General features: G+C 39.4%; 3 protein-coding genes and 1 long non-coding RNA gene across 6 annotated transcripts; 2 read left to right on the top strand and 2 right to left on the bottom strand.

Moving 5' to 3' along the window:
- Positions 1 to 543: 543 nt before the first annotated feature.
- On the bottom strand, positions 544 to 1,899 carry LOC126595096 (uncharacterized). Its single transcript, XM_050261440.1, has one exon. The coding sequence runs from the start codon at positions 1,741 to 1,743 to the stop codon at positions 682 to 684; it is 1,062 nt and encodes a 353-aa protein (XP_050117397.1). The 5' UTR covers positions 1,744 to 1,899; the 3' UTR covers positions 544 to 681.
- Positions 1,900 to 6,388: 4,489 nt separating this feature from the next.
- LOC126595101 (uncharacterized) lies at positions 6,389 to 9,592 on the top strand. The gene is made up of 2 exons (XR_007613511.1): positions 6,389 to 6,781; positions 7,695 to 9,592. It is a non-coding gene; the product is annotated as an uncharacterized LOC126595101 (long non-coding RNA).
- Positions 9,593 to 10,925: 1,333 nt separating this feature from the next.
- LOC126595099 (serine/arginine-rich splicing factor RSZ21) lies at positions 10,926 to 13,656 on the bottom strand. 3 transcript variants are annotated; one of them, XR_007613510.1, is made up of 7 exons: positions 13,493 to 13,656; positions 13,218 to 13,327; positions 13,016 to 13,104; positions 12,613 to 12,850; positions 12,173 to 12,301; positions 11,776 to 11,973; positions 10,926 to 11,646 (listed from the first exon to the last, which is right to left on the bottom strand). XR_007613510.1 is itself a non-coding variant. In XM_050261443.1 (6 exons), exons 2-6 carry the CDS (start codon positions 13,304 to 13,306, stop codon positions 11,967 to 11,969), a joined length of 552 nt encoding a protein of 183 aa, XP_050117400.1. In that variant the 5' UTR covers positions 13,307 to 13,327; positions 13,493 to 13,656; the 3' UTR covers positions 11,717 to 11,966. The 3 variants fall into 3 exon arrangements, 2 of the variants coding, with proteins under 2 accessions (XP_050117400.1, XP_050117401.1); XM_050261443.1 differs by lacking the exon at positions 10,926 to 11,646 and having other exon boundaries at positions 11,717 to 11,973; XM_050261444.1 differs by lacking the exons at positions 10,926 to 11,646; positions 11,776 to 11,973 and having other exon boundaries at positions 12,169 to 12,301.
- A 1,494-nt stretch (positions 13,657 to 15,150) lies between these two features.
- LOC126595093 (putative potassium transporter 12) lies at positions 15,151 to 19,812 on the top strand. The gene is made up of 9 exons (XM_050261437.1): positions 15,151 to 15,647; positions 16,110 to 16,338; positions 16,444 to 16,692; positions 16,999 to 17,049; positions 17,204 to 17,464; positions 17,590 to 17,642; positions 17,734 to 17,848; positions 17,977 to 18,231; positions 18,505 to 19,812. The coding sequence occupies exons 1-9, from the start codon at positions 15,378 to 15,380 to the stop codon at positions 19,563 to 19,565; spliced, it is 2,544 nt and encodes an 847-aa protein (XP_050117394.1). The 5' UTR covers positions 15,151 to 15,377; the 3' UTR covers positions 19,566 to 19,812.
- Positions 19,813 to 24,131: the final 4,319 nt, after the last annotated feature.

The following is a 24,131-nucleotide window of genomic DNA, read 5'->3' as shown; positions in this document are numbered from 1 at the left end:
CTTTTGTTTTTCTTTTCTGAAAGTGCTTTTGATACAAATACATTGAGAATTTTATTAAAATTCAAGTGCTTCCTAAAAAGGCCACTCGGAAGTACTCTGTATCCCAAAAACATTTCTATGTAAGTTTTTCTGCCAAATTTCGAAGCGCTTTTAATTGTCAGAAAGCGCTTTTAACTCTTCTTGAAACAACCCCATTTGTTTCTCGACTAATTACAACATTACTACCATGGCCCCAAAGTTGTTAATTTTCACATGTAAAGGGGGCCATTGGTTTGTTATATCCTTGACTTTGTCTCTTGGCTCACAAAAGATAACGAAAAAAGGTCGGCCTACTTTGTGGAAGAACCAAAATTTACCAATTCTTACCCTGTGTAACAACAATGCAGTAATACATAATTCAGTGTAACAGCAATGTGGTTACTGGTTTTGTTTCGGTAGATTGTTGGACGCTTTGAAATTCCGATGAGATAATACAGTTGCCTTAGCAATGGCGCCGCAAAATGTCAAATTCTTATCAATATGGTAAAAGAGAAAGACATATAATTTGATGGAAGGATGCATCCAAACTGCAATAGTATTATATGAAGGGTTGCAACATCTTCACAATTTCATTTCCAAGTAATACATTCATTAAAACCACCAAATGAAAGTTACAAATTGAGCTACAAGAAACCAGAATATTCATCCATTGCTTTCACCTCTCTTCTTAGCCTGCATCTTCAATTTCTTCTCCACCGCGCGATTCTTGCAATCGTAGAAATATATCATGCAGACAATCCACTTCAGCACATTCCCAAAGCAGAACAAGCAAACCTGTGCAATAATACCACCAAAATAATTCCTGCTTTTGTAGCAGCCGGAATAGAGGCAAGGCAACCTCAAACTTATTTCCCAGAAAAAGAAAATGAGCATCAAACTAAACCCTTTCCACTCACATCCGCTGCTCAAATATATCGCCTGACCAAACGGCTTGATTCCGCCCGCCCCATCCAGTATCGAAATCACAACACTCACATTCCACACAGAACTCCATGCCAAATACATTACCACAACCCCTACAAATGCCGGCCAACACAGTACAGCATAGAACAAAGCATCGAAATCATTGAAGTTTCGGAAGACAGCATAGTAGGTTATTCCTAGCCATGTCAGCCCTAGCAGAGTATAACTTGACAACACAAGGACATAAGAAAATGTTACAAAAGTTCCCTTCAGCCTTGTTTTGTCAAAGGTTTTTTTCACCATTTCTCTTATAGTCATCACTGGACTCTCTTCTGTGTGTATCTTAGATCCCAAGTAAACGATCGGAATCACAGTTACGAAATGGAGGAGATGAAGAGGCACCACAAAGAGAAACCCCAGATAAAATAACTCATTGGGAAAATCTCGGTTCAATTTTCTGGATACCTCAACTGGAATGGACCAACTCAACCTGAAGTAAGTCAAGTAGCGGTTCATGCCGGCCTCACGCGGCGGCAGGTTTAGGGTTTTCAAGGTTTCAACCATGATTTTCTGGAGATGGGATTCATAGTAAATCAAGAAACAGAAGAGAGGAAGGGAGGTGAGGATTGTGAAAGTTAAGAATTTGATGTTTCTGGCAGGGATTAGAAGAGCTTTCCTGAGAATACCGGAGGCTTCCAGCTTCTGATTCTTCATCACAAGATTGCTTTCCATTTCCATGGCTTCGCTTCCAAGTTTGATCCACTCACAATTGAAGGTTTCTGATAATCCAAAGCACATCATTTACTAAACTATTTGAGCAGTTTTGGGTATTAATGAAATTTCCAAAGAGTAGAGGACAAATTAAATGACACCATTGTTCAGCCCCTTGAACTTTACTCTGCAATTTTAATTCTTTTTTATGGCTAGGTCAAGGCTGCGTGCATGTCCCGTTGCACCCAAGTTAAAAACTCCCTCCATGTAGATTAGACCTAGGTGATTTACAACAAAACGCGTACAAAGAGAAGAAATACGATAAAATACTTCGTTACTTCATTTATTATTTAAGGTTTACAATGTACACGCATCAGGGCCGGTCCAGAGCGGGTGCAAGTGGTGGCACCGCACAGGGCCCCCAAATCGGAAGGTTCCCGATTTTTCAAATTTGCATGTATATACATATATTCTCCATCGGCACCCGGATGCAGTGTTAAATGAGCAAGGGGGCCGTAGAAACTTCTTTTCGAACGACTCCACTCAAAGTTGTTTGGGAGCATATGCTCCTATCAACTTTACACGGGACACACAAAAGAAGTACTTTGATCCTATTAGACGGGGGAGGGTGAAGAAGCTAGGACAGAAGGGTAGAGTTCAAGAGAGCAAAATGCGTTTAGGAACGTGGAATATAGGAACCTTAACGGGAAAATCTATGGAAGTAGTGGAAGTTATGGTGAGGAGAAGGATAAATATTATGTGCCTACAAGAAACTAAGTGGGTTGGTAGTAAGGCAAAGGATCTAGAAAACTCAGGGTTTAAACTTTGGTATTCGGGCACAAATAGAACGAGAAACGGTGTTGGCATCATCGTGGACAAGACCTTGACACAAGATGTTGTAGATGTCAAGAGGGTAGGAGATAGAATCATGGCAATCAAGATTGTAATAGGACAAGAACTTATCAATGTGATTAGTGCGTACGCACCTCAAGTAGGGTTGGATACAAGTTCAAAGGAGAAATTTTGGGAAGACCTTGGAGACTTGGTGCAAGGAATTGCTCAGACGGAGAAGTTATTTATAGGAGGAGATTTAAATGGACACGTGGGCAGGGAGACAGGCAACTATGGAGGTTTTCATGGTGGCCATGGTTTTGGGGAGAGAAACGAGGATGGGGAAGCTATCTTGGATTTTGCAATGGCATATGATCTCTTCTTAGCCAACACCTTCTTTAAGAAGAGAGAAGAACATGTGATCACCTACAAGAGTGGGTCGTCAAAAACACAAATAGATTTTCTTCTAATGAGGAAAGGGGATCGTATAACTTGTAAGGATTGCAAAGTTATACCAGGAGAGAGCGTGGCTAATCAACATCGCTTGTTGGTGATGGATGTACATATCAAAAGAGTGAGACAAAAGAACAAGACTTGGAAGTGCCCAAGGACTAGATGGTGGAATCTAAAAGAAGAAAAACAAGCCATTTTCAAAGAGAAGGTAATCACCCAATGTGTGTGGGATAGAGAGGGGGAAGCTAGCCAAATGTAGGATTCCATGGCTAGTTGTATCCGAAAAGTAGCAAAAGAGGTATTAGGAGAGTCCAAGGGCTTTGCCCCACACCAAAAGGAATCTTGGTGGTGGAATGAGGAGGTACAAACAAAGGTGAAGGCTAAGAAGGAATGTTGTAAAGCCTTATACAAGGAGAGGACCGATGAAAATGGTGAAAGGTATAGAAAAGCGAAGCAAGAGGCGAAGAAAGCTGTCAGAGAAGCTAAGTTAGCGGCTTACGACGATATGTATAAACGACTAGATACCAAAGAAGGAGAGTTGGATATCTATAAACTAGCTAGAGCAAGGGAAAAGAAGACAAGGGACCTAAACCAAGTGAGGTGCATCAAGGATGAGGATGGAAAGGTTCTTGCTACAGAGAACGCGGTTAAAGACAGATGGAGAGGTTATTTTCATAATCTTTTCAATGAAGGACATGAAAGGAGTGCTTCTTTAGGGGAGTTGAGTAACTCAGAAGAGTGTAGAAACTACTCTTTTTATCGTCGAATCCGGAAGGAAGAAGTGGTTGTAGCTTTGAAGAAGATGAAGCATAGAAAAGCAATAGGCCCAGACGATATACCAATCGAAGTGTGGAAAGTTTTGGGAGAGACAGGTATAACATGGCTCACTGACCTTTTCAATAGGATTTTGAAAACGAAGAAGATGCCAAATGAGTGGCGAACGAGCACTTTGGTGCCTATCTACAAGAATAAGGGCGACGTACAAAATTGCATGAACTATAGGGGTATTAAGTTAATGAGTCATACAATGAAGCTCTGGGAGAGAGTCATTGAGCATAGATTGAGGCAAGAGACACGGGTTTCGGACAACCAATTCGGGTTCATGCCAGGGCGCTCAACCATGGAGGCAATCTATCTCTTACGAAGATTGATGGAAATATATAGAGATGGGAAAAAGGATTTACACATGGTCTTTATAGATTTGGAAAAAGCATATGATAGGGTCCCAAGAGACATTCTTTGGAGGATTTTAGAGAAGAAAGGAGTACGAGTAGCATATATCCAAGCTATAAAGGATATGTATGAAGGACCAAAGACTGCCGTAAGAACTCATGAAGGACAAACCGAAAGCTTTCCCATAACTGTAGGATTACATCAAGGCTCATCCTTAAGTCCTTACCTTTTTGCGTTGGTAATGGATGAGTTAACAGGACATATTCAAGATGATATTCCTTGGTGTATGCTTTTCGCAGACGATATAGTGTTGATAGATGAAACTCAGGAAGGGGTAAATGCAAAGCTTAACCTTTGGAGAGAAGTGTTGGAATCTAAAGGTCTTCGCCTAAGCCGATCAAAGACAGAATATATGGAGTGCAAGTTCAGTGCAAATGGAGGCCAAAACGAGTTAGGGGTGAGGATCGGAGATCAAGAAATACCAAAGAGCGACCGTTTTCGTTACCTAGGATCTATCTTGCAAAAGAACGGAGAATTAGATGGAGATCTCAACCATAGAATACAAGCTGGATGGATGAAGTGGAAGAGTGCATCTGGTGTGTTGTGTGACCGCCGTATGCCACTGAAGCTCAAGGGAAAATTTTATAGGACGGCAATAAGGCCGGCGATGCTGTATGGCACAGAATGTTGGGCGGTGAAGCATCAACACGTACACAAAATGGGTGTAGCGGAGATGAGGATGCTTCGTTGGATGTGTGGGCACACGAGAAAGGATAAGATTAGGAATGAGGATATCCGGGGTAAAGTAGGAGTAGCCGAAATTGAAGGAAAGATGAGAGAAAATCGGTTACGGTGGTTTGGACATGTGCAAAGAAGGCCTACTGACGCTCCGATTAGAAGATGCGACTATGGGACAGAGGTTCAGGGCCGAAGGGGTAGAGGAAGACCTAGGAAAACTTTGGAAGAGACTCTAAGAAAAGACTTAGAGTACTTGGATCTAACGAAGGACATGACACAGGACCGAGCACAATGGCGTTCTAAGATTCATATAGCCGATCCTACTCAATGACTTGGATTTTCCAAGTCTCCAACCGAGAAGTTTTCCTCACTCGGAAAATTAAGGGAACACTACCCCAACCTACATGCTCCACTCAGAAAGCTTCAACATACAAGCTTCAACAAAAGAAAATTCAAAGAACTTAGCGAAGAAGGCTTTGGTGTATTTAACACAATACGTTGAAATGAAGGAAAACTTATTTATTAATATCCCCGATAAGCTACAAATATGTACATATACATGAGTCAAAATAAACAAACAAGATGGAGCCTCCACAAAGGTTGCTTAGGAGAAGTCTCAGCAGTCGGTAGAGCCCCAGAAAGAGAAGGCATCGAAGGGGGATCATTCGGAGCCTCAGTACTGGACAGAACCCTAGAAGGATGAGGCATCAGAGGTTGATCATTTGGAGCTTCATTACGCGGTACAGCCCCAGAAGACGAAGGCAATAAATGCCTTTGGAACAAACCCACAAATCTCTGATGATCAAGTAAAACCTGACCATCAGTTTCCTTCATCTGGTCAAGCTTCCTCTTCATGTTTGTAGCATAGTCATGTGCGAGCCGGTGCAACTGTTTATTCTCATGCTTGAGCTCTCTAATCTCCTGTTTGAGACTCATCACTTCGGCCGCCAATGATTCAACTTGGCGGGTTCGAGCAAATAGGCGTTGGGCCATATTAGACACAGAACCTGCACACTGAACACTGAGAGCCAGCGAATCCTTAACAGCTAACCCATCAGACCGTTTGGAAAGTAGTCTGTTATCTTTGGGAGTGAGAAGGTTCCTGGCCACCACCGCAGCGGTCATATCATTCTTCATCACGGAATCCCCAACGGTAAGAGGACCAGTAGGGGAGACGAAGGATGGGCGCCATATGTTGTCTGGAGAAGGCGGGGCTGCCTCTTCAACAAGGTTCAAGTCAAAACGACGGTCGGAGGGGCCAGACATTTTCAAAGGTGTTGAAGAGAGAAGAAGTCGGACAAATCAAGATCTTAGAAATGCAAGAATGGAACTTCTACTGGTGGAGATTCAAGTGTGCTTTGGAACTTAATGCCAGCCCCTATAAAAAGCTGCACTCGACGGAGCTTCAGACATCGAAGAGGCGCCTGCTCAGAAATCGAAGAGGCGTTTGCTTTCTCAAAAGCTGGGCTGCTTAAAGACCACAAGGGTGATCTCATAAATCGAAGAGGTGTTTGCTTTCTCAAAAGTTGAGCTGCTCAAAGACCATGAAAGCCGATCTCAGAAATCGAAGAGGCGCTCGCTTTCTCAAAAGCTGGGCTCCTCAGAGACCACGAGGGCCGATCTCAGAAATCGAAGATGCACCTACTTTTCCAGCCTTATCAGCACCTGTCACACGCACACTCAGCTTTGCGGAAATTATGGGTATTCTGTCGAAGACTTCTGGGGAAGTAGAAAACACATGAATCTTACTGTCCAATCACCCACTTCCCACACACAACAATAGCTCATGGGTACCACAGATAACTTTGCCAAAGTTCTCTGCCAAAGTTGAGCACGTGAAGCTTGCAGCTCCCACTACATCGCTCTGACCAAGAAGGGTAAAAGAATAGCAAAGAAACAGCACTAACAAAGTTTAGACCCATAAATTTTGAAGGTCTAGCTACCATATTATTACCCACAATGGTAAAGGAACAGTACCACTGCTGGATAATTGGAAAGTCCCTGTGTGTCAACCTCTGTGCCTCGTGGCAAGGTAGACTAGCAAACATGCCCAACCTTTACTCACATTCGAGAAAACACTCCCAATAAGATTGCTTGCTCCAAAATCGAAGAGGCACCGTCCTCCGATTCTCGAGAGCCAGACTCCCAACATGACTACTTTCTCAAAAATCGAAGAGAGGGTAAAGGAACAGTACCATTGCTGGATAATTGGAAAGTCCATGTGTGTCAACCTCTGTGCTTCGTGGCAAGGTAGACTAGCAAACATGCCCAACCTTTACTCACATTCGAGAAAACACTTCCAACAAGATTGCTTGCTCCAAAATCGAAGAGGCACCGCCCTCCGAATCTCGAGAGCCAGACTCCCAACATGATTACTTTCTCAAAAATTGAAGAGACACTGCTCCCCGAATCTCGAGAGCCAGACCCCCAGCATGATTGCTTTCTCAAAAATCGAAGAGGCATCGTTCTCCGAATCAATCGAAGAGGCGCTCGCTTTCTCAAAAGCTGGGCTGCTCAGAGATCACGAGGGCCGATCTCAGAAATCGAAGAGGCACCTACTTTTCTAGCCTTGTCAGCACCTGTCACACGCACACTCAGCTTTGCGAAAATTATGGGCATTCTGTCGAAGACTTCTGGTGAAGTCGAAAGCACATGAATCTTACTGTTCAATCACCCACTTCCCACACGCAACAATAGCTCATGGGTACCACAGATAACTTTGCCAAAGTCTCTGCCAAAGTTGAGCACGTGAAGCTTGCAGCTCCCACTACATCGCTCTGACCAAGAAAGGTAAAAGAATAGCAAAGAAACAGCACTAACAAAGTTTAGACACATAAATTTTGAAGGTCTAGCTACCATATTATTACCCACAAGGGTAAAGGAACAGTACCACTGTTGGATAATTGGAAAGTCCCTGTGTGTCAACCTCTGTGCCTCGTGGCAAGGTAGACTAGCAAACATGCCCAACCTTTACTCACATCCGAGAAAACACTCCCAACAAGATTGCTTACTAAAAAAATCGAAGAGGCACCGCCCTCCGAATCTCGAGAGTCAGACTCCCAACATGATTACTTTCTCAAAAATCGAAGAGACACTGCTCCCCGAATCTCGAGAGCCAGACCCCCAGCATGATTGCTTTCTCAAAAATCGAAGAAGCATCGTTCTCCGAATCTCGAGAGCCAGATACCACATACCACTTTTTCAAAGTGCTCTGACAGAGTTAAAACATGTGAAGCTGGCAGCTCCTACTACCGTGCTATGACCAAGCAGGGTAAAGGAATAGCATTACTACTTGTTGTTAGGGAGACTCCTATATATGTCGACCTCCATCCCCAACGGACAAGCAGACCTGCAAAAATGCTTAACCCTTCCTCATATCTGAGAGGGCACTCCCAACGAAGCCTTTCGAAATATTCAGCTTTCTTTCCCCCCGATAATACCTCTGCAAACAAGCTATACTAGAGCAAGAATATCTCATATCATCAGGGTTAAAAGCAAGAGTATCCCATATCATGCTTTTTCCCTGTCTTTTCCTTTGGCCTTGTTTTTACCTGCAAGACAAGGAGAAAGAGAGCAATCAGTCAGCACTTGAAATCAAGCTCCCAACCAGGAACTGACTGCCTGGAACCCCTTACCTGATTACTTACCTGGCATTGCTCTCGAGTACTCATCTTCAACATCTTATATTTCCAGGGAAGGTACCGCATCTGCTTGAGGAACAAATAGGGCAAGTGCGAAGGATACAAGGAAGCATGTGGAGACAAGCGTAACAGCACACGTGCCTATACATCCATTACTCTGTCAAAAGCAAAAGTATCCCATATCAGCAGGGTCGAACGTACTCTAGATTTGATGGACTTGTTTTGACCCTCAAATTCTTCAGTCGGCCTTATACTCTGGAGGAAACCAGAAAACCCTCCAGCTCAGTTCAAGAATAAGCCTGTGGAAAGTTACTTCTTCAAAAGCAAAAGTATCCCATATCATCTCTTCTCATTTTTCTTCTCTTTATTCTTCATGCTGCTGCAAGATGGGGAGAAGGTGAACAATCAGCCGGAGCTCTGATTGCTTACCTTGTCTGTCACCTCTTTCAGCAGATCCCCTAGCTCGGCGACTTGGGGGACTCCTACTACATGGTTTGTATCGCGCTTGACCAAGCCTGAAACTACAAGTAAGCTTCAAGTGAAATTGATACATTACCTTGTGCATCTCCACCAGTTAAAGATACCACCCCTGGATGGAGGAAAAGTACTTCCAGAGAAGCTGCCACATCTACCTATGAGACAGATAAGGCAAGTCAAGATGATACCACACTCCGATACTTAGAAGTTTCGTGATTACGAGATCATTCTCCCACAATATTTCCTAATGTCATTTGTACTCTAATGTCATTTGTACTAAATCATTCACTTGTACTCACTAAAGGAGAGCTTAAACCTATGTACTTGTGTAAACCCTTCACAATTAATGAGAACTCTTCTATTCCGTGGACGTAGCCAATCTGGGTGAATCACGTACATCTTGTGTTTGCTTTCCTATCTCTATCCATTTATATACTTATCCACACTAATGACCGGAGCAATCTAGCGAAGATCACAAAAAGCGACCGTTTTCGCTACCTAGGATCTATCTTGCAAGAGAACGGAGAATTAGATGGAGATCTCAACTATAGAATACGAGCTGGATGGATGAAGTGTAAGAGTGCATCCGGCGTGTTGTGTGACTGTCGTAGGCCACTGAAGCTCAAGGGAAAATTTTATAGGACGGCAATAAGGCCAGCGATGTTCTATGGCACAGAATGTTGGGCGGTGAAACATCAACACGTACACAAAATGGGTGTAGCGAAGATGAGGATGCTCCGTGGGATGTGTGGGCACACGAGAAAGGATAAGATTGAGAATGAGGATATCCGAGGTAAAGTAGGAGTAGCCGAAATTGAAGGAAAGATGAGAGAAAATCGGTTCCGGTGATTTGGACATGTGCAAAGAAGGCCGACTGACGCTCCGGTTCGAAGATGTGACTACGGGACAGAGGTTCAGGGCCAAAGGGGTAGAGGAAGACCTAGGAAAACTTTGGAAGAGACTCTAAGAAAAGGCTTAGAGTACTTGGATCTAACGGAGGACATGACACAAAACCGAGCGCAATGGCGTTCTAGGATTCATATAGCCGACCCCACTTTGTGGGAAAAGGCTTTGTTGTTGTTGTTGTTGTTGCATGTATATACATATATATAGCAGTATGTGTATAATATTATAAACTTGAGTATAAGCGCAAGTGGTATTACAGCTTCTTTACATCGGCTTAGGTGATGGGTTTGAAACTTGTCGCCATCTTTTTTTTTAGTTTATTTTTTTTAAATGCATAAGTTTCCACAAAATAATATAAAAATTCTACATAATAACATGAAAATTCAAATCTTTACCCTCTAAATAGTTAAGGAAAAACAATACGCTACCTTTCCACTTGTTGATTTGTTAAATTTGTTTGTGCTATTAGAATTTAAAGAAACTCAAATGAAAACTAAAATTATTTTTTCAAACAAAAAAATAAAAAAATAAAATTCTTAAGTACTTTTTCTTAAGTACTTTTTAGGGCCTCCAATTGACTTTTGCATAAGGCCCCTAAATTCTCAGGGTCGGCCCTGACACGCATGTTTGCCTTATTCTATAAGGAATATAATTACAAGGATATGAAAACTAAATACAAGAGAGATTACAATTAAACAAATCTTAATCCTATCTAAAATAGGACTCCTAGAATATTTACAAGTTAGGACTCAAATCAACACTCCCCTCAAGTTGTGCGTAGATATCATAGATACCCAATTTGATAATTGGGTCCTAAAAAATCCTTTACTAGATACTACCTGAGTAAGAACATGAACCTGCTGGTCCTCTAAATTCACAAACGGTATAAACACATTCTTTCTTTTAAGATTTTCTTTGACAAATATCAATTAACCTCCACATGCTTTGTTCGATCAACATTAGACTTGATCCCCGACGTAAATTACAAAATATGGCATTAGATTCTTAATTATTTGCAGCATCCGCTAACTAGGCACGATTACGCACAAGATATTGTTCAGAATATGGTATTCGATTCTTTTAACTGTTCGCAACATCCACTAATTGGATCGTTAATTACAATAGTCAAACAAAGAACATACAATAAAAAAAGAATGGTTAGTCTTGTATAGTATGTGGTAGGTTTGAACTGTGCTGCACAAATAAGAGTACCGCAACCAGAAGATGTCAAAAACCAAGTCTTTGTGACTAATGATGGGGGTGAAACGGACTCCACAAGCAAAAAAGATCGGCAGCTCATTGGGACTTCGTCAGTAGATTAACCAACCATACTATTTCGCTCAAAGACTACTACCATAAATGCTCAACTCTCAACCACTGAGAACCAAACTCACCTTCTTCGATCAGCAAGTGGAGAACTAAGAAGTGGAGTCTTACTGTGATACACGGTAGATGATGACACTCTAATATGGCCAGTTGCGTCCAAATTTCTCAAGGAAAGAGAAGCAGATTAACGCGTAGACATCCAACGTACATGTTGTGCAGAGGTGCCAAGGTGGGGAAGGCGACAAACAACTTCATCTTCTTGAACCAACAAAAAAGGGTGTTCATGAAGCTCTGCTGGAGAAGAATGCAATAAAAAGGTGTCGCGTGCAACCAAAGTACCAAAGTTCGTGCAAGAAGAAGACTTTGATGGATGCAGAGCAGAGATAGAAATTGTGAGCGCTAAGATGCAGTAAGTGTTGAAACGAAGCCGTTTTAGCCGAAAATACACCTCAAATCAAAACAAACAAACTTTAGGAACATCTAATGCAAACAATGAAAATCCAACCACAAAGAAAGAGTTCACATAAAATCATATATAAACAGATATAATATGGCAACTTCAAAGTAGGAAAGCAACCTCTAATTTTTAGCACGCAGAAGTGAGAAAGCCGATGCAAATGATGTCCAAGTCATCCAATCCAAGTTTCTAATAAAACCCATTGTCACGACATCGACATAACTAACATGATTCTCGTCAATCCTACTAGAACTACAATATAGCAGAGAAATCATCCTTCCAAGTCATCCAGCAGTTGCTCCAATTCCAGCTTAGTCCCTGTAAAGGCAAACAAGCAGATGCACTCAGCTACTCGATAATATCAAGAAGAAAAGAAGTCCCAAAACACAAAGCCCTAACACTTTCAACCAGTTGTTCACATCCAAATACACTCTACTTGTTCGAGCTTATATCTTTCACCATTTTGTAAAAACACTGTATAGCCAAGACTTACAAACGTTGTATAGCCATGACTTACCCATTGGCATAAGGTGAAGCACGACGAGCAGGGCGATGTGGAGGAGACCTGCTGTAGCTCCGACCACGTCGAGGAGGTGTGACACTACGGCGTCGTGGAGGTGATCTTCTCCTACGCGGACTATAACTCCTGCCAAAAAAGATATCATTTAAGTGTAATAATTTTAATTCTCCTCATCAAGAACAAAATATTTTCAATTCAAAAGTAGACAAACATTAGGAATATTGTGTTCCAAATAAAAAAACTTGCACGCACAAGGCAAATTCTAAGTGAGCTGAGACAAGTATGTCAAGAAGGATGCGGTTAATCAGGGTACAAACAATTCTCATTACCATTCAAACACTCAACGCAACAATAGCATAAAATGGAAAGACAACGGGTCATCAAAATACAGAATCACAATTTTAACAGAGTGAGTTAGAAAAGAAAGATGGTCCCACCTGCGCCCACAGCCATCGTAACTGGGACTTCTGCGGCGTCGAGGGGATGGACTTCGACGCCTTCCACCACTCACTCCTCGTGAACCAACGCGCGTGCGACATTCTCGAGCAAAATGACCAGGTTCACCACACTCATAACACTTTAAGTCCTCTCCTCCACCACGCCCACGTCCACCACCACCACGGCCTCCACTACCCGTAGAATTGTGAGAAAGCTCCACACGCCATCCATTTTTACCTGTATACACAAAAACGGGAGATAGGAAGCTTTGCATCTACCAGAATAAATGAAGATATGATGCAAAAGATAATACGACACCAACTTATCACTTATAGTTGCAAAAGTCAAAACAAAACAAATTAACACACACAAATACAGTTAGAGTGGGATAGTTGGGCAAACCATTCAAAGCTTGAACCGCGTCTAGAGCATCCCTGCGATCATCAAATTCAATAAATGCATATCCTGGCGGTCTTCGTGCAACCCATACACTGTCATCAATTTCATAAAAATATTGGTTAGCAACACGAATCCTTCGAACCTATGAAAATTGATCACGACTCGTTAAGACAACGAAAAACAAGAGGAATGTAGCAGAAAATACTTGCGAAGAACGCCGAACATCCGGAATTCATCTTCCAAATCCCTCTCGTTCACTCGAGTGTCCAAATTCCCAACATAAACCCGAGTCATCGTCGCAATACCACCTTCAACCTAGCAAAATACATACATATATATATATAACACAAATTTATCTAATAAAAACAAATTCTCATTTAAATTCCAGAAATAATCGAACTTTTCCAGGAAAAATTAGAACAAATCGAAAGTTCAATGATTTACGAAACGAAAAGAGGGAAAAATAGCATTGAATATTACCTTGAAAAAAACCTAGAATTTGTGAACTTTGATTGATCGGAGCGATGGGGAAACGAATTGGATGCTCTGCGGGTGGAATCGCAGAGCCCGATTAAACCCTAGAAACCAGAACCAATTTCCCCGCGTGTTCTTCGACTGATTGTACATTCCCCTTTTAGCCCTTATGGTGAATCTCCTCTTTTAACCTTGTCTGTGAGTTTCGGGAGCCCAACTGCCCCGCTATTGGGCTTATATGTAAAGTTATCTGCTCTCAAGGCCCAGACTTCTAAGGGTGTCTGAACGGCATGTCGTTTTTAATATCCAAAGCCATTCTACGGCATTGCTAACACATGCCTATGGGCTCGTTTGAAAATACTTTTAAAACGACTGAAAATGCTTTTGGTGAAATTGACTTTGGGTTTCCAAAAGCATATAAGTATTTTTTGAAAGAAGTACCATATATATTCTTCTTGCAGGAAGCACTTAAAATGTTTTTCTATAATCCACTTAGATTTCTACTAAAGATTGGTCTTAAAATTTTGGATTTTTAGCCAAATGGTCCCTGAGATTTGCATAACTCCTCATTTTGGTCCCTGAGATTTGAAATCAATAGAAGTGATCCTTGAGATTGTCCAAAATCAATCATTTTAGTCATTCCGCAAAAAATTATGTTAAAAACAATCAAAATGACAAAAATACCATCAATCTAACAAACAATACGTCAAAATGATTTGACAAAAAAAATGAGGGTATTTTTGTCATTTACATTTAGTGGAGATTTTTTATGGAATGACCAAAATAATTGATGATGAACAATCTCAAGTGCCACTTTTATTGATTTCAAATCTCATGCACCAAAGTGAGGAGTTATGCAAATTTCATAGACCATATTGGCTAAAAAGCCAAAAATATTTTCACTAAAAGTTTTTTCAGTAATTTTAAAATAACTTTCAAACGAGCTCTATATTTCTCATATCATTTTCGTAGGATAAATTTTTACTTCTTCACATTATTTCACCCCTTTTATTAATCCATGTCGTATTTCCAATGATTCTGCTTACTCCATTTGAAAGTCCTTATTTATTGTCTAGAAATAACTTAAGAAACATAAACTCTACAAAATGGCGTGTAAGCGTTTAATATTTCTCATCAAACAAGACTAATGACGTACATGGAAAACTTTTCTAGTGGAAGTGATGTTGTTATAAACACGTTTAGAAATTTATTAGAAGTTCCAAGTGTTTCATGAAAAACTTCCAAGTTTTCTTAAGTGAAACACATTTAAAAGCATTTTTTTGTTCATAAAGTGTTTTTCCTCGTATGGAAGCAAATTATAAAGAAGCTTTAAATTTATAGTGAAGAGGTTGGACGAACATAAAAATAAAATAAGAAAAATGCTTTCAAACATCATATCGTCTTATAGTCAAACTATCTGAATAATTTACCGCCTACAAGAAAATAATCTATTTATTAAATACACAATCATTGAATAATCTGAATTTATAAAACTAAATAATCCAAATTAATTCATATTATCAAATATTCGTAACATTTAATATTGCGCAACGTAAAAAGAATTCCGAAAAGATACACTAAAATAATCTTATAGAAAGAAGCAAGATATACTATAAAACAAGAAAAAAGTGCGTGGACGTATGATTATGGACCAATAGCAGAAAAGCCGAAGGAAGATAAATGGATGGTTTGTTGTTTGTTATCATGTCAATAATGTCCGTGTCGTTATTCGAAAACGCTGTCGCCGTCCTCACTCCCACTCATCTGCCACGCTCAAACATCATCTCAGCAGGCACGATATATAACCCACAACAAATCATTCAATTTCATGACCAATTACTGAAGCTCGAAGAAAAAGATTGGATTTTTGTTCTGAAGGATTTGTGCAAAAATGGCAGAAGAAGATGGGATTGTGGAGAGGAGTGAGAGATTGGCGGGAAGAAGTGGGAGTGGGGTAGGGAGCGACTCGAGGTGGGTGGATGGGAGCGAGGTGGACTCGGAATCGCCGCCGTGGTCGTTGCATTCTGATAATGGAGAACGCGGCAGAGGAGAAGGGTATGGAGGATCTTTCAGGAGGAGGCTTGTGAAGAAGCCCAAGAGAGTTGATTCTCTTGATGTGGAAGCCATGGCGATTGCTGGTGCTGGTAGCCATCACTTGAAGGTAATAACACAGTTCCTTACGTTTTTCTTCGGTTTTTTTTGTGAAATAAATCATTTTTATGTGGTATTAGTGGTTTTTCTTTATGTGTTGGTTAATTTTAAATTCATCAAATGTTGTAAGATTGGAAATTTGGTTATTTGGAATAAAGGTTACTTTGCATGGGTGTAACCACATTGGCTAGAGCTGACATGCTCCCCTATGCACCTGAGTTTGAATCCTCATCCCCGCAATTTATATTAGCTTGGAGTAGAGTATCGTTTGTATTAAAAAATAATCTTTGTAATATGGTATGTTTGTTACATCATGTGAACCTTTTATTAAGAAATTGTATATCAGCAGAATCATGATTTGCCACCCCTTTTTTGCAGACAAAATTACCTTTTCCCAATTCTGTAATGTAAAGTGTTTGAAAATGCTACTATGATAATATCCATGACTTACTAACTTTGTTTAATCAATCAGGATCATTCTGTTTGGGGCACTCTTGCTTTAGGATTCCAAACTCTTGGCGTGGTCTACGGTGACATGGGAACGAGCCCTTTATATGTCTTTGCTGATGTGTTCAGCAGGGTGCGCATCGAATCAGATGTTGATGTCTTGGGAGCTTTATCACTAGTGATGTACACAGTTGCGCTTATACCTTTAGCAAAATATGTTTTCGTAGTTCTCAAAGCCAATGATAATGGAGAAGGTAGGCGCTTTTTCGTGTCACAATTATTTTGTCCTTAGTTGCTTGGTAGTATATGGTCATGTGAGTACTTGTTAACCTGTACAATATTTATGTTTCCAATTGTAGGAGGAACATTTGCATTGTACTCACTGATATGCAGATATGCAAATGTTAATCTGCTGCCAAATCGTCAGCCAGCTGATGAATACATCTCAAGTTATAGGCTCAAATTGCCCACTCCAGAGTTGAAAAGGGCTTTGCGTATAAAAGACTCTTTAGAAAGGAGACCATTCTTGAAAACTATCCTCTTGTTGTTCGTTTTGATGGGAACTTCGATGGTTATAGGAGATGGTATTCTAACCCCAGCTATATCAGGTACATTACTTGACTGAGCTTGAGGTGGAAAATTCTTGATATCATATACTCAGCCAACAAAATATGTTTAAGCTGCAGCTACTGACATGAAATCACATTACCAATAACAGCCACAGATTGTTCTTGCATCGTTTTCAAGTTCCTCTTCCTTAGACAGGAAACCACAATTAGGAAGTAGGACTTTTGTTAAACCTGGCTGAAACTGCAAAATTGTGCACAATCATTTTCATACATTATACGAATGTTTTCCATTGTATCTGTGTAGGAGAGTATACTGATGTATTTTCTTCTTTTTGGTTGTCTTAGTGATGTCTGCTGTGAGTGGCCTGCAAGGTGAATTGCCAGGTTTTGGTACAAGTGAGTATCTTTTTCTTAGTCTGACAGAGAATCTGTGGTTCATTTGTTTACTTAACTATTTTTTTTACCTGGGATAGAATTGAAAGGGGAAACACAAGTATAACTTATAAGTTGCGGACAGTATGGCCCATTATCTGATTGATTTTAATTGCAGATGCTGTGGTTGTTGTTTCGATTGTAATTCTCCTAGTGTTGTTCAGCATACAGCGGTTTGGGACTGGAAAAGTGGGTGTCATGTTTTCTCCAATACTTGCTTTGTGGTTCTTCAGCCTGGCATCTATTGGAATCTACAATTTAGTGAAGTATGACGTTACAGTCCTGAGGGCATTCAATCCTGCTTATATTTATTTTTTCTTCAAGAAGAACAATAAGGAAGCATGGTTCGCTCTTGGTGGTTGTGTTTTGTGCATTACAGGTATATCTCACCTTTAACTCCCGTTAGGTTTCTAATGAGAGCCATTTGTTTTTCCCTTTTCAATTTCTCCTATGGATTTATAGTAAAGAAACTTCCCAAATGCATTAGTGGTTATGCTGTTTCAGGAGCCGAAGCTATGTTTGCTGATCTAGGACATTTCTCTGTGCGAGCCATTCAGGTTGGCCAATGCATACCCTTTCTCTCCCTTGAAATAGCTTCATACATTTTATTTATCGAAGAGCATCGTATAATCTATACATCTTGTGCAGGTTGCCTTCAGTTTTGTGGTGTTCCCCTGCCTTCTCTTAGCTTACATGGGCCAAGCTGCTTATCTGATGAAACACCCTGATTCCTCGGCTAGAATATTCTATGATTCTGTGCCAGGTGACACTTTCCAACATCTTGGCTACCATTCTTTTCAACTCCACTCTAACTGTCTCGTAAAGGGGCATCTCTCTGTATTTGGTTCCTCAGTTTGACACTTATGGTTCCCCAATCTTGTGAACAAACAGATAGTCTTTTCTGGCCAGTCTTTGTGGTAGCTACCCTTGCTGCGATGATTGCCAGCCAAGCGATGATATCTGCTACATTTTCATGTGTTAAGCAATCAATGGCTCTTGGATGCTTCCCAAGGCTAAAGATAGTTCACACCTCAAAGAGGCGAATGGGCCAAATTTATATCCCTATTATCAATTGGTTTTTAATGATCATGTGCATAGTTGTGGTTTCCATCTTTCGAAGCACCACAGAGATTGCCAATGCATATGGTGAATTATCCTTTTCCTCTCCTTCCTATAAGAATTTTGTCCAAAGCCAAAGATATTTGTATATTTGAAATGAAGTTGGTTCAACATTCATATTCTAATGTTATCACATGAAATTCTATATGTTACAATTTTAAATGCCACTAGGCAGGAATATTGAGTTTATATTCCTCACAACAATATATATGAGTTTTATTAGTCGGACAGGAGTCAAGATGTACCAACTATTAATGTGTAATGATAATTTTGCTAATCCAATTATATCTATTCACGCAGGAATAGCTGAAGTTGGTGTCATGATGGTGAGCACAACCTTGGTGACACTTGTAATGCTTCTCATTTGGCAAACCAACTTGTTTCTAGCTTTGTGTTTTCCACTTGTATTTGGATCGATAGAGTTTGTCTACTTGTGTGCGGTTTTATCAAAAATCAAAGAGGGTGGCTGGCTGCCTCTTGCTTTCGCCTCTTGCTTCCTCTGTGTGATGTACACTTGGAACTATGGGAGTGTGCTGAAGTACCGAAGCGAGGTAAGGGAGAAGATATCCATGGACTCCATGACTGATCTTGGCTCCACACTAGGGACTGTTAGAGTCCCAGGAATTGGATTGCTGTACAGTGAGCTTGTCCAAGGCATCCCATCCATTTTTGTGCAGTTCCTTCTAAGTCTTCCAGCTATCCACTCCACTATAGTTTTCGTCTGCATTAAGTATGTCCCTGTCCCAGTGGTTCCTCAGGAAGAAAGGTTTCTGTTTCGAAGAGTTTGCCCAAAAGACTACCATATGTTCCGCTGTGTAGCCCGATACGGTTACAAAGATATCCGGAAGGAAGATCACCATTCATTTGAACAACTTCTAGTTGAAAGCCTGGAGAAGTTTCTGAGGAAGGAAGCTCAAGATATTGCCTTGGAGAGCAATTTAAATGACTCAGACTTCGACAATGATTCTCCCAGGTCAAGGGATTTGGGAGTCCCAGGAGGTGATGAGATTGAGGAACTCAGGATTCCATTGATGTACAATGGAAGATCACTGGAGGTAGGAGGAGCTTCAACCTCAGAAGAAACTGCTGTTGCTGAAACGTTGCCGTCTAGTGTGATGTCATCGAATGAAGACCCCGGTCTGGAGTATGAGCTCTCAGCACTGCGAGAAGCAATGGATTCAGGATTTACGTATTTGCTAGCGCACGGAGATGTGAGGGCAAAGAAGAACTCGTTTTTCTTCAAGAAGCTAGTCATAAACTACTTCTATGCATTCATGAGGAGGAACTGCAGAGCAGGTCCTGCAAATATGAGTGTGCCTCACATGAACATCATGCAAGTCGGTATGACTTACATGGTCTGATTTATTTATTTTTACTTGCAGAATTTATCTCATTTTATGGATATTTATCTGCTGCTTATTGCAACCTCTATGTGAGACACTGTAAGACAATTATTGCATCATAAATTTCCCCATCCTTCAGAGAAACATGCAACTAAGACGCTCTGGTGATGGTATCTCAAACCGACTGATCATACCATATGTGGTATCTCGTGATTTGTTTGCGATACCGCCTCCTTAACGGGCCAGTTCAATGTGAGTTCTTCTATTGGTCTCTTTGTGTTTCCCTGTCTTTGTTTTGGTCCATTTTTCAACACCAACCAAAGTTGTTCTTGCGTACAAGAAGCTCTGTTGGGTCAATTTTTCTTGTCGGGCTTTAGGCAAAAGTGGCAACCTATTTTTATTGGTGGAAAAGTATCGACATTTAGAATAAACCCTAAAGAATATTTTTATGTACAAATATAATCAAGCCACATTTCTCACGCAGTGCGTTTTAATAAGAAGGCCAACTCATGCAAGTGCGTGCTTGAGGGTTCTTATAGAAGGAATAGGATCCTCTCCGGATCCTCTTTGTGGGATCCGGATGATTAATTAATCGTGTCCGCTCATCGTATATCGTGCGATTAGAAATTATTTTAAAATTTTAATTTAAAATTGAATATAAATAGTACCGAACGAAAACTGGCCTAACGATGTACGATTAAAGGACACAATTGAAGGATCCTCTGGATCCCCACAAAGAGGATCCGGAGATGATCCTATTCCCTTGTAGAAAGCATTTATGTTTATAAGAATTTTGTTAAAAACGCTTTAGAAAGGTCACCTTTCAAAAGAGCACTATGTATAAGACTACGTGTTTGGGGTCGCTTCAAGTGTTTTATGAAGTGCTTCATGAAATAGCATTCATGTGATTCTCTCGAAAACACTTCTACAATCACTTTTTAAAAAAATTGTCAAACACAGTCATAAGCGTTTTTGAGCGTCGAAAAACACGTTTAGTTCTTCTAAAAGCAATCTCATTCATACCTTGTAATTTGAAATCACACTCATATCAATCTATTTGTTATCATAATCGCTTTTAGCCATTCTAAAGGCACCCTGAACAACAAGGACTCTTAGTGGAGTTTGCGTGTGGGGGAAGTTGGATTATACTTTAAAAAAGAATGGATAAGAGAGGAGGATGAGTAGGGTTTGCACTTTGCATCATCAATTAGATTGGGAAACTCTCAGACTCGTTCCCAGTCAACCGCTAGATCCACCACGTGTCATGACTCCTAAAACGTGAGGAAACAAAGCACGCTTGAGAGTTTAGATACTTAAAAATTGCTTTTTGTTCGTTGAATTTTCATAAGAAATTCATGAAAACTAATTTTTCTGGACTGAAATCCGTGGAAGCTGAAAACTTCTTCTAAATAGTGAAAAGTCAGATGTTAGTTGATAATTAAGATAATTAAGTGACCCATGTGTCTCAGAATAATTGAATAATTAAGGGCATTTTAATCCAGCATTATTTCGATAATCAAGGGGTGTAAACGGTCCTGTTAAGCTTTGAAGGGCCATTAGAGTCCAACCATAAACCAATCATATAGTTTTTAATCAAATTTTCAACGAGTGAGCTTTGCTAAGACCACATCGTTGATGGATGCAAGTTTTATGTGTGAATGATTGAGAACCATTGATCTTTAGGTTTCTTCTTGAGTCGTGACTCAGACGAGTGCACCAACGACCTAAAGTCATCTACATGTGATGAAGGATTGTATTGCATTTCCTTCTATAATAAACAATTACTGGCTGCACAGACTAATGCTGACAGTTCTTATCTATTGGATCCCAATCACGGTTTAAAATACCTACGAAATTGTCGATATTTATGTCAAAATATCTGAAATCAAGAATAGTTGGAGGGGGGGGGGTGAAATATAAACTTCATCGTGTATCGGTGAGATATTGGAAAATTGATGAATATCGACAATGTCTATTGACTCACTACAAAAATTTTGCTAGATAACCATCGAGCGAGAGCCCTTCCACACAAGACTCCCGGATCACTATGGTCGACTTTCATCTCTGTTCGACCAATAGATCTCACAGTCAAGCAGGCCTGGGATAGTATTTTACTTGCTCAAGTAATGAGAGGTTTTTTATTCGTAACCCAATCAATTCTTAGAAAATATATTATATTACCTTCATTGATAGCGAAAATATTTTTCGTATACTATTATTTCAATTTTCGAACGCATTGCAGATTTCGAACTTTTGAATTTTTTTGAGTATTTTCGTCAAAGGCAACTGATATCGATATTTTCATAAATTTGCATACTGATATTTCCTGCTATATTTATATTTAAACAATGATCCCAATACAATTAAATGAGATTAAATCATGACTAATCCTAATAGGTAATTTATTTGAGAGCCAACAGGCTACTAGATCCATCGCTATCCATGGACCACAAACATTTACAAACCCTATGGTTTATAAGAGCTGGAACTAGTTAATTAAACAACTACTAATTAATTAATTTGTGTGATCCGGTGCTTCTTGACCTAACATCGTTGTGATTATACAAAATTATGTTACTTAATTTATTATATACACATGCTCTTGGTGCAGGTTAAATCTAGCTACCTAATCCCCCATGCTGAATTGTAATCATTTAATTAATTTGATTCATGCATATGTGCTGCATAGCTTGAATTCTGGTTTTGATACCGACCCTCATTTTTTTAATGCCTCTCTCCTCCCATGCATGCAAACTCGAACCTAACTTCAAAATTCCTTGACATAAACTATTATAAATTGTTACCTAATAAAGTAATTTGGATAACCGATTAGGTACGATAGAACAAATACACAACTCTCATAACTTGCATATAAAAATGAGTTTTCAGTTACACTGTGTTTGGATGCGTCAAAATAACTCGGAAATTAATAAAAACTCGGTATTTCAGCAAGGAAAAATTGTTTTCCCTCGTTAATTTGGCAACCTCTATCGTGGAAAACGCCAAATTTTGCGCAGAAAAAATAGTGGAACTTGAGCACGGAGATTTCCAACTTTAATTTCCACCGATAGAGGCGTTATTTCAAAATCCAACCTAAGAGAAAAATTTGGCGCGCAGAGAGACGCTTCAAAGTCAGGGAACAAAGAATAATCCAGCAACAGACACCAATCAGAAGGGAAAAGGAAGATAAGCCACTGACCTGGAAATCTACACGACATCAAGAAGAGCGACACAAGAGCAGATCGCAAAACTTTTGGTTCAGATTACAAGAATAGGTGAACAACGCAAGAGCAGCGTAACTCATACCAGAAATTTGGAGTATCTCTCTGCGCACTGAAATTCCCGCTTAGGTGTATTCGCGATTTTTTCACGTAGAATTTGGCGTTTTCCACGATAGAGGTTGCCAAACGAGAGAAAACAATTTTTTTCATGCCAAAAACCAAGTTTTTACTAATTTTCAAGTTATTTTGATGCACGCTGTGGTTGGATAAGGAAATTTAAAATTACTAAAAAATTTGGGGAAACTTGATATAACTCCAATTTTTTGAGCCAATAGTAGGAATGGTCCAATTTATTAAAATAAGTTCAATTCTTTAAATTTAATTATTTAATTATCAATAATTATCTCTTAAAAGAAAAAACTTATTGTAAAAATCAAATTTCTTCCTAATTATCTCTTTGATTATTTTTTTTTGTATATTTTTGTTTGTTATTTCTTGTTCTTCCTCCTGCTTTAACCCATTTATAGATTTTTTTTTTAATTTTTATAATCAACCTATATCACATGTTAATTGTATTTATCTACCTATATGACAGATTCTTTTTCATAGTCAACCTGTCACAGATTAATGTGTCTTATCTCACTATGTTAATTGTATTTATCTACCTATAGGTATATTATGTTTTTTTTTTCTACCTTTTAGTTAAGTTTCATATCTCACTTACAGGTATAATATACATTCATATATTTGTTACTTGAGTTAGGGTAAAATGTTTTGCAGATAGATTTATGTTAGTATATTAATTTTTTTTTTTGTTTATAAGATATTAATTAGATATTTGGGAGTTGAAAAATGCATAATATTAAAAGATTTTTATTATTTTTAGGAAATATAAAAGGAGTATAAAAGAAATAAAAACATATAATTAGATAACTGGAGTCACTCCTAAAAACACTCTATGTTTTTTGGACCTGGATCTAAAAGCCCCAAAAAATTTCAAAATGACGAAATTTTATTTTCTAGAATTTATGGATTTTCTTGTTTGGTTGACCTAAAAGATGGAAATTTTTATTTTTAAACTCTCACTCATAGAAATTTGAAGATAACACATATATATTTACATAGAATTTAAGCTTGGGAAGGAGGTCCCAAATTCCAAGTCCTTTTTATGTGGAAATTCAAAATTTATATTTTACGAATTCAAAAAGGAGAATTAATTAGTACATGCTAATTTATAAATTTTAATTTTTGTCAAAATACGAGTATTTGGATAGTTTGATTGAACCAGTAAAATCTTTAGCCCTAAATTACCAAAAATTCGAGCCATTGATGTAAAATGTATACAACTTTGATTTGACACAGA

Source organism: Malus sylvestris, chromosome 13 (assembly GCF_916048215.2).
Source record: "Malus sylvestris chromosome 13, drMalSylv7.2, whole genome shotgun sequence".
Lineage (NCBI taxonomy): Eukaryota > Viridiplantae > Streptophyta > Magnoliopsida > Rosales > Rosaceae > Malus > Malus sylvestris.
This window is presented reverse-complemented; position numbering and strand designations above follow the sequence as displayed.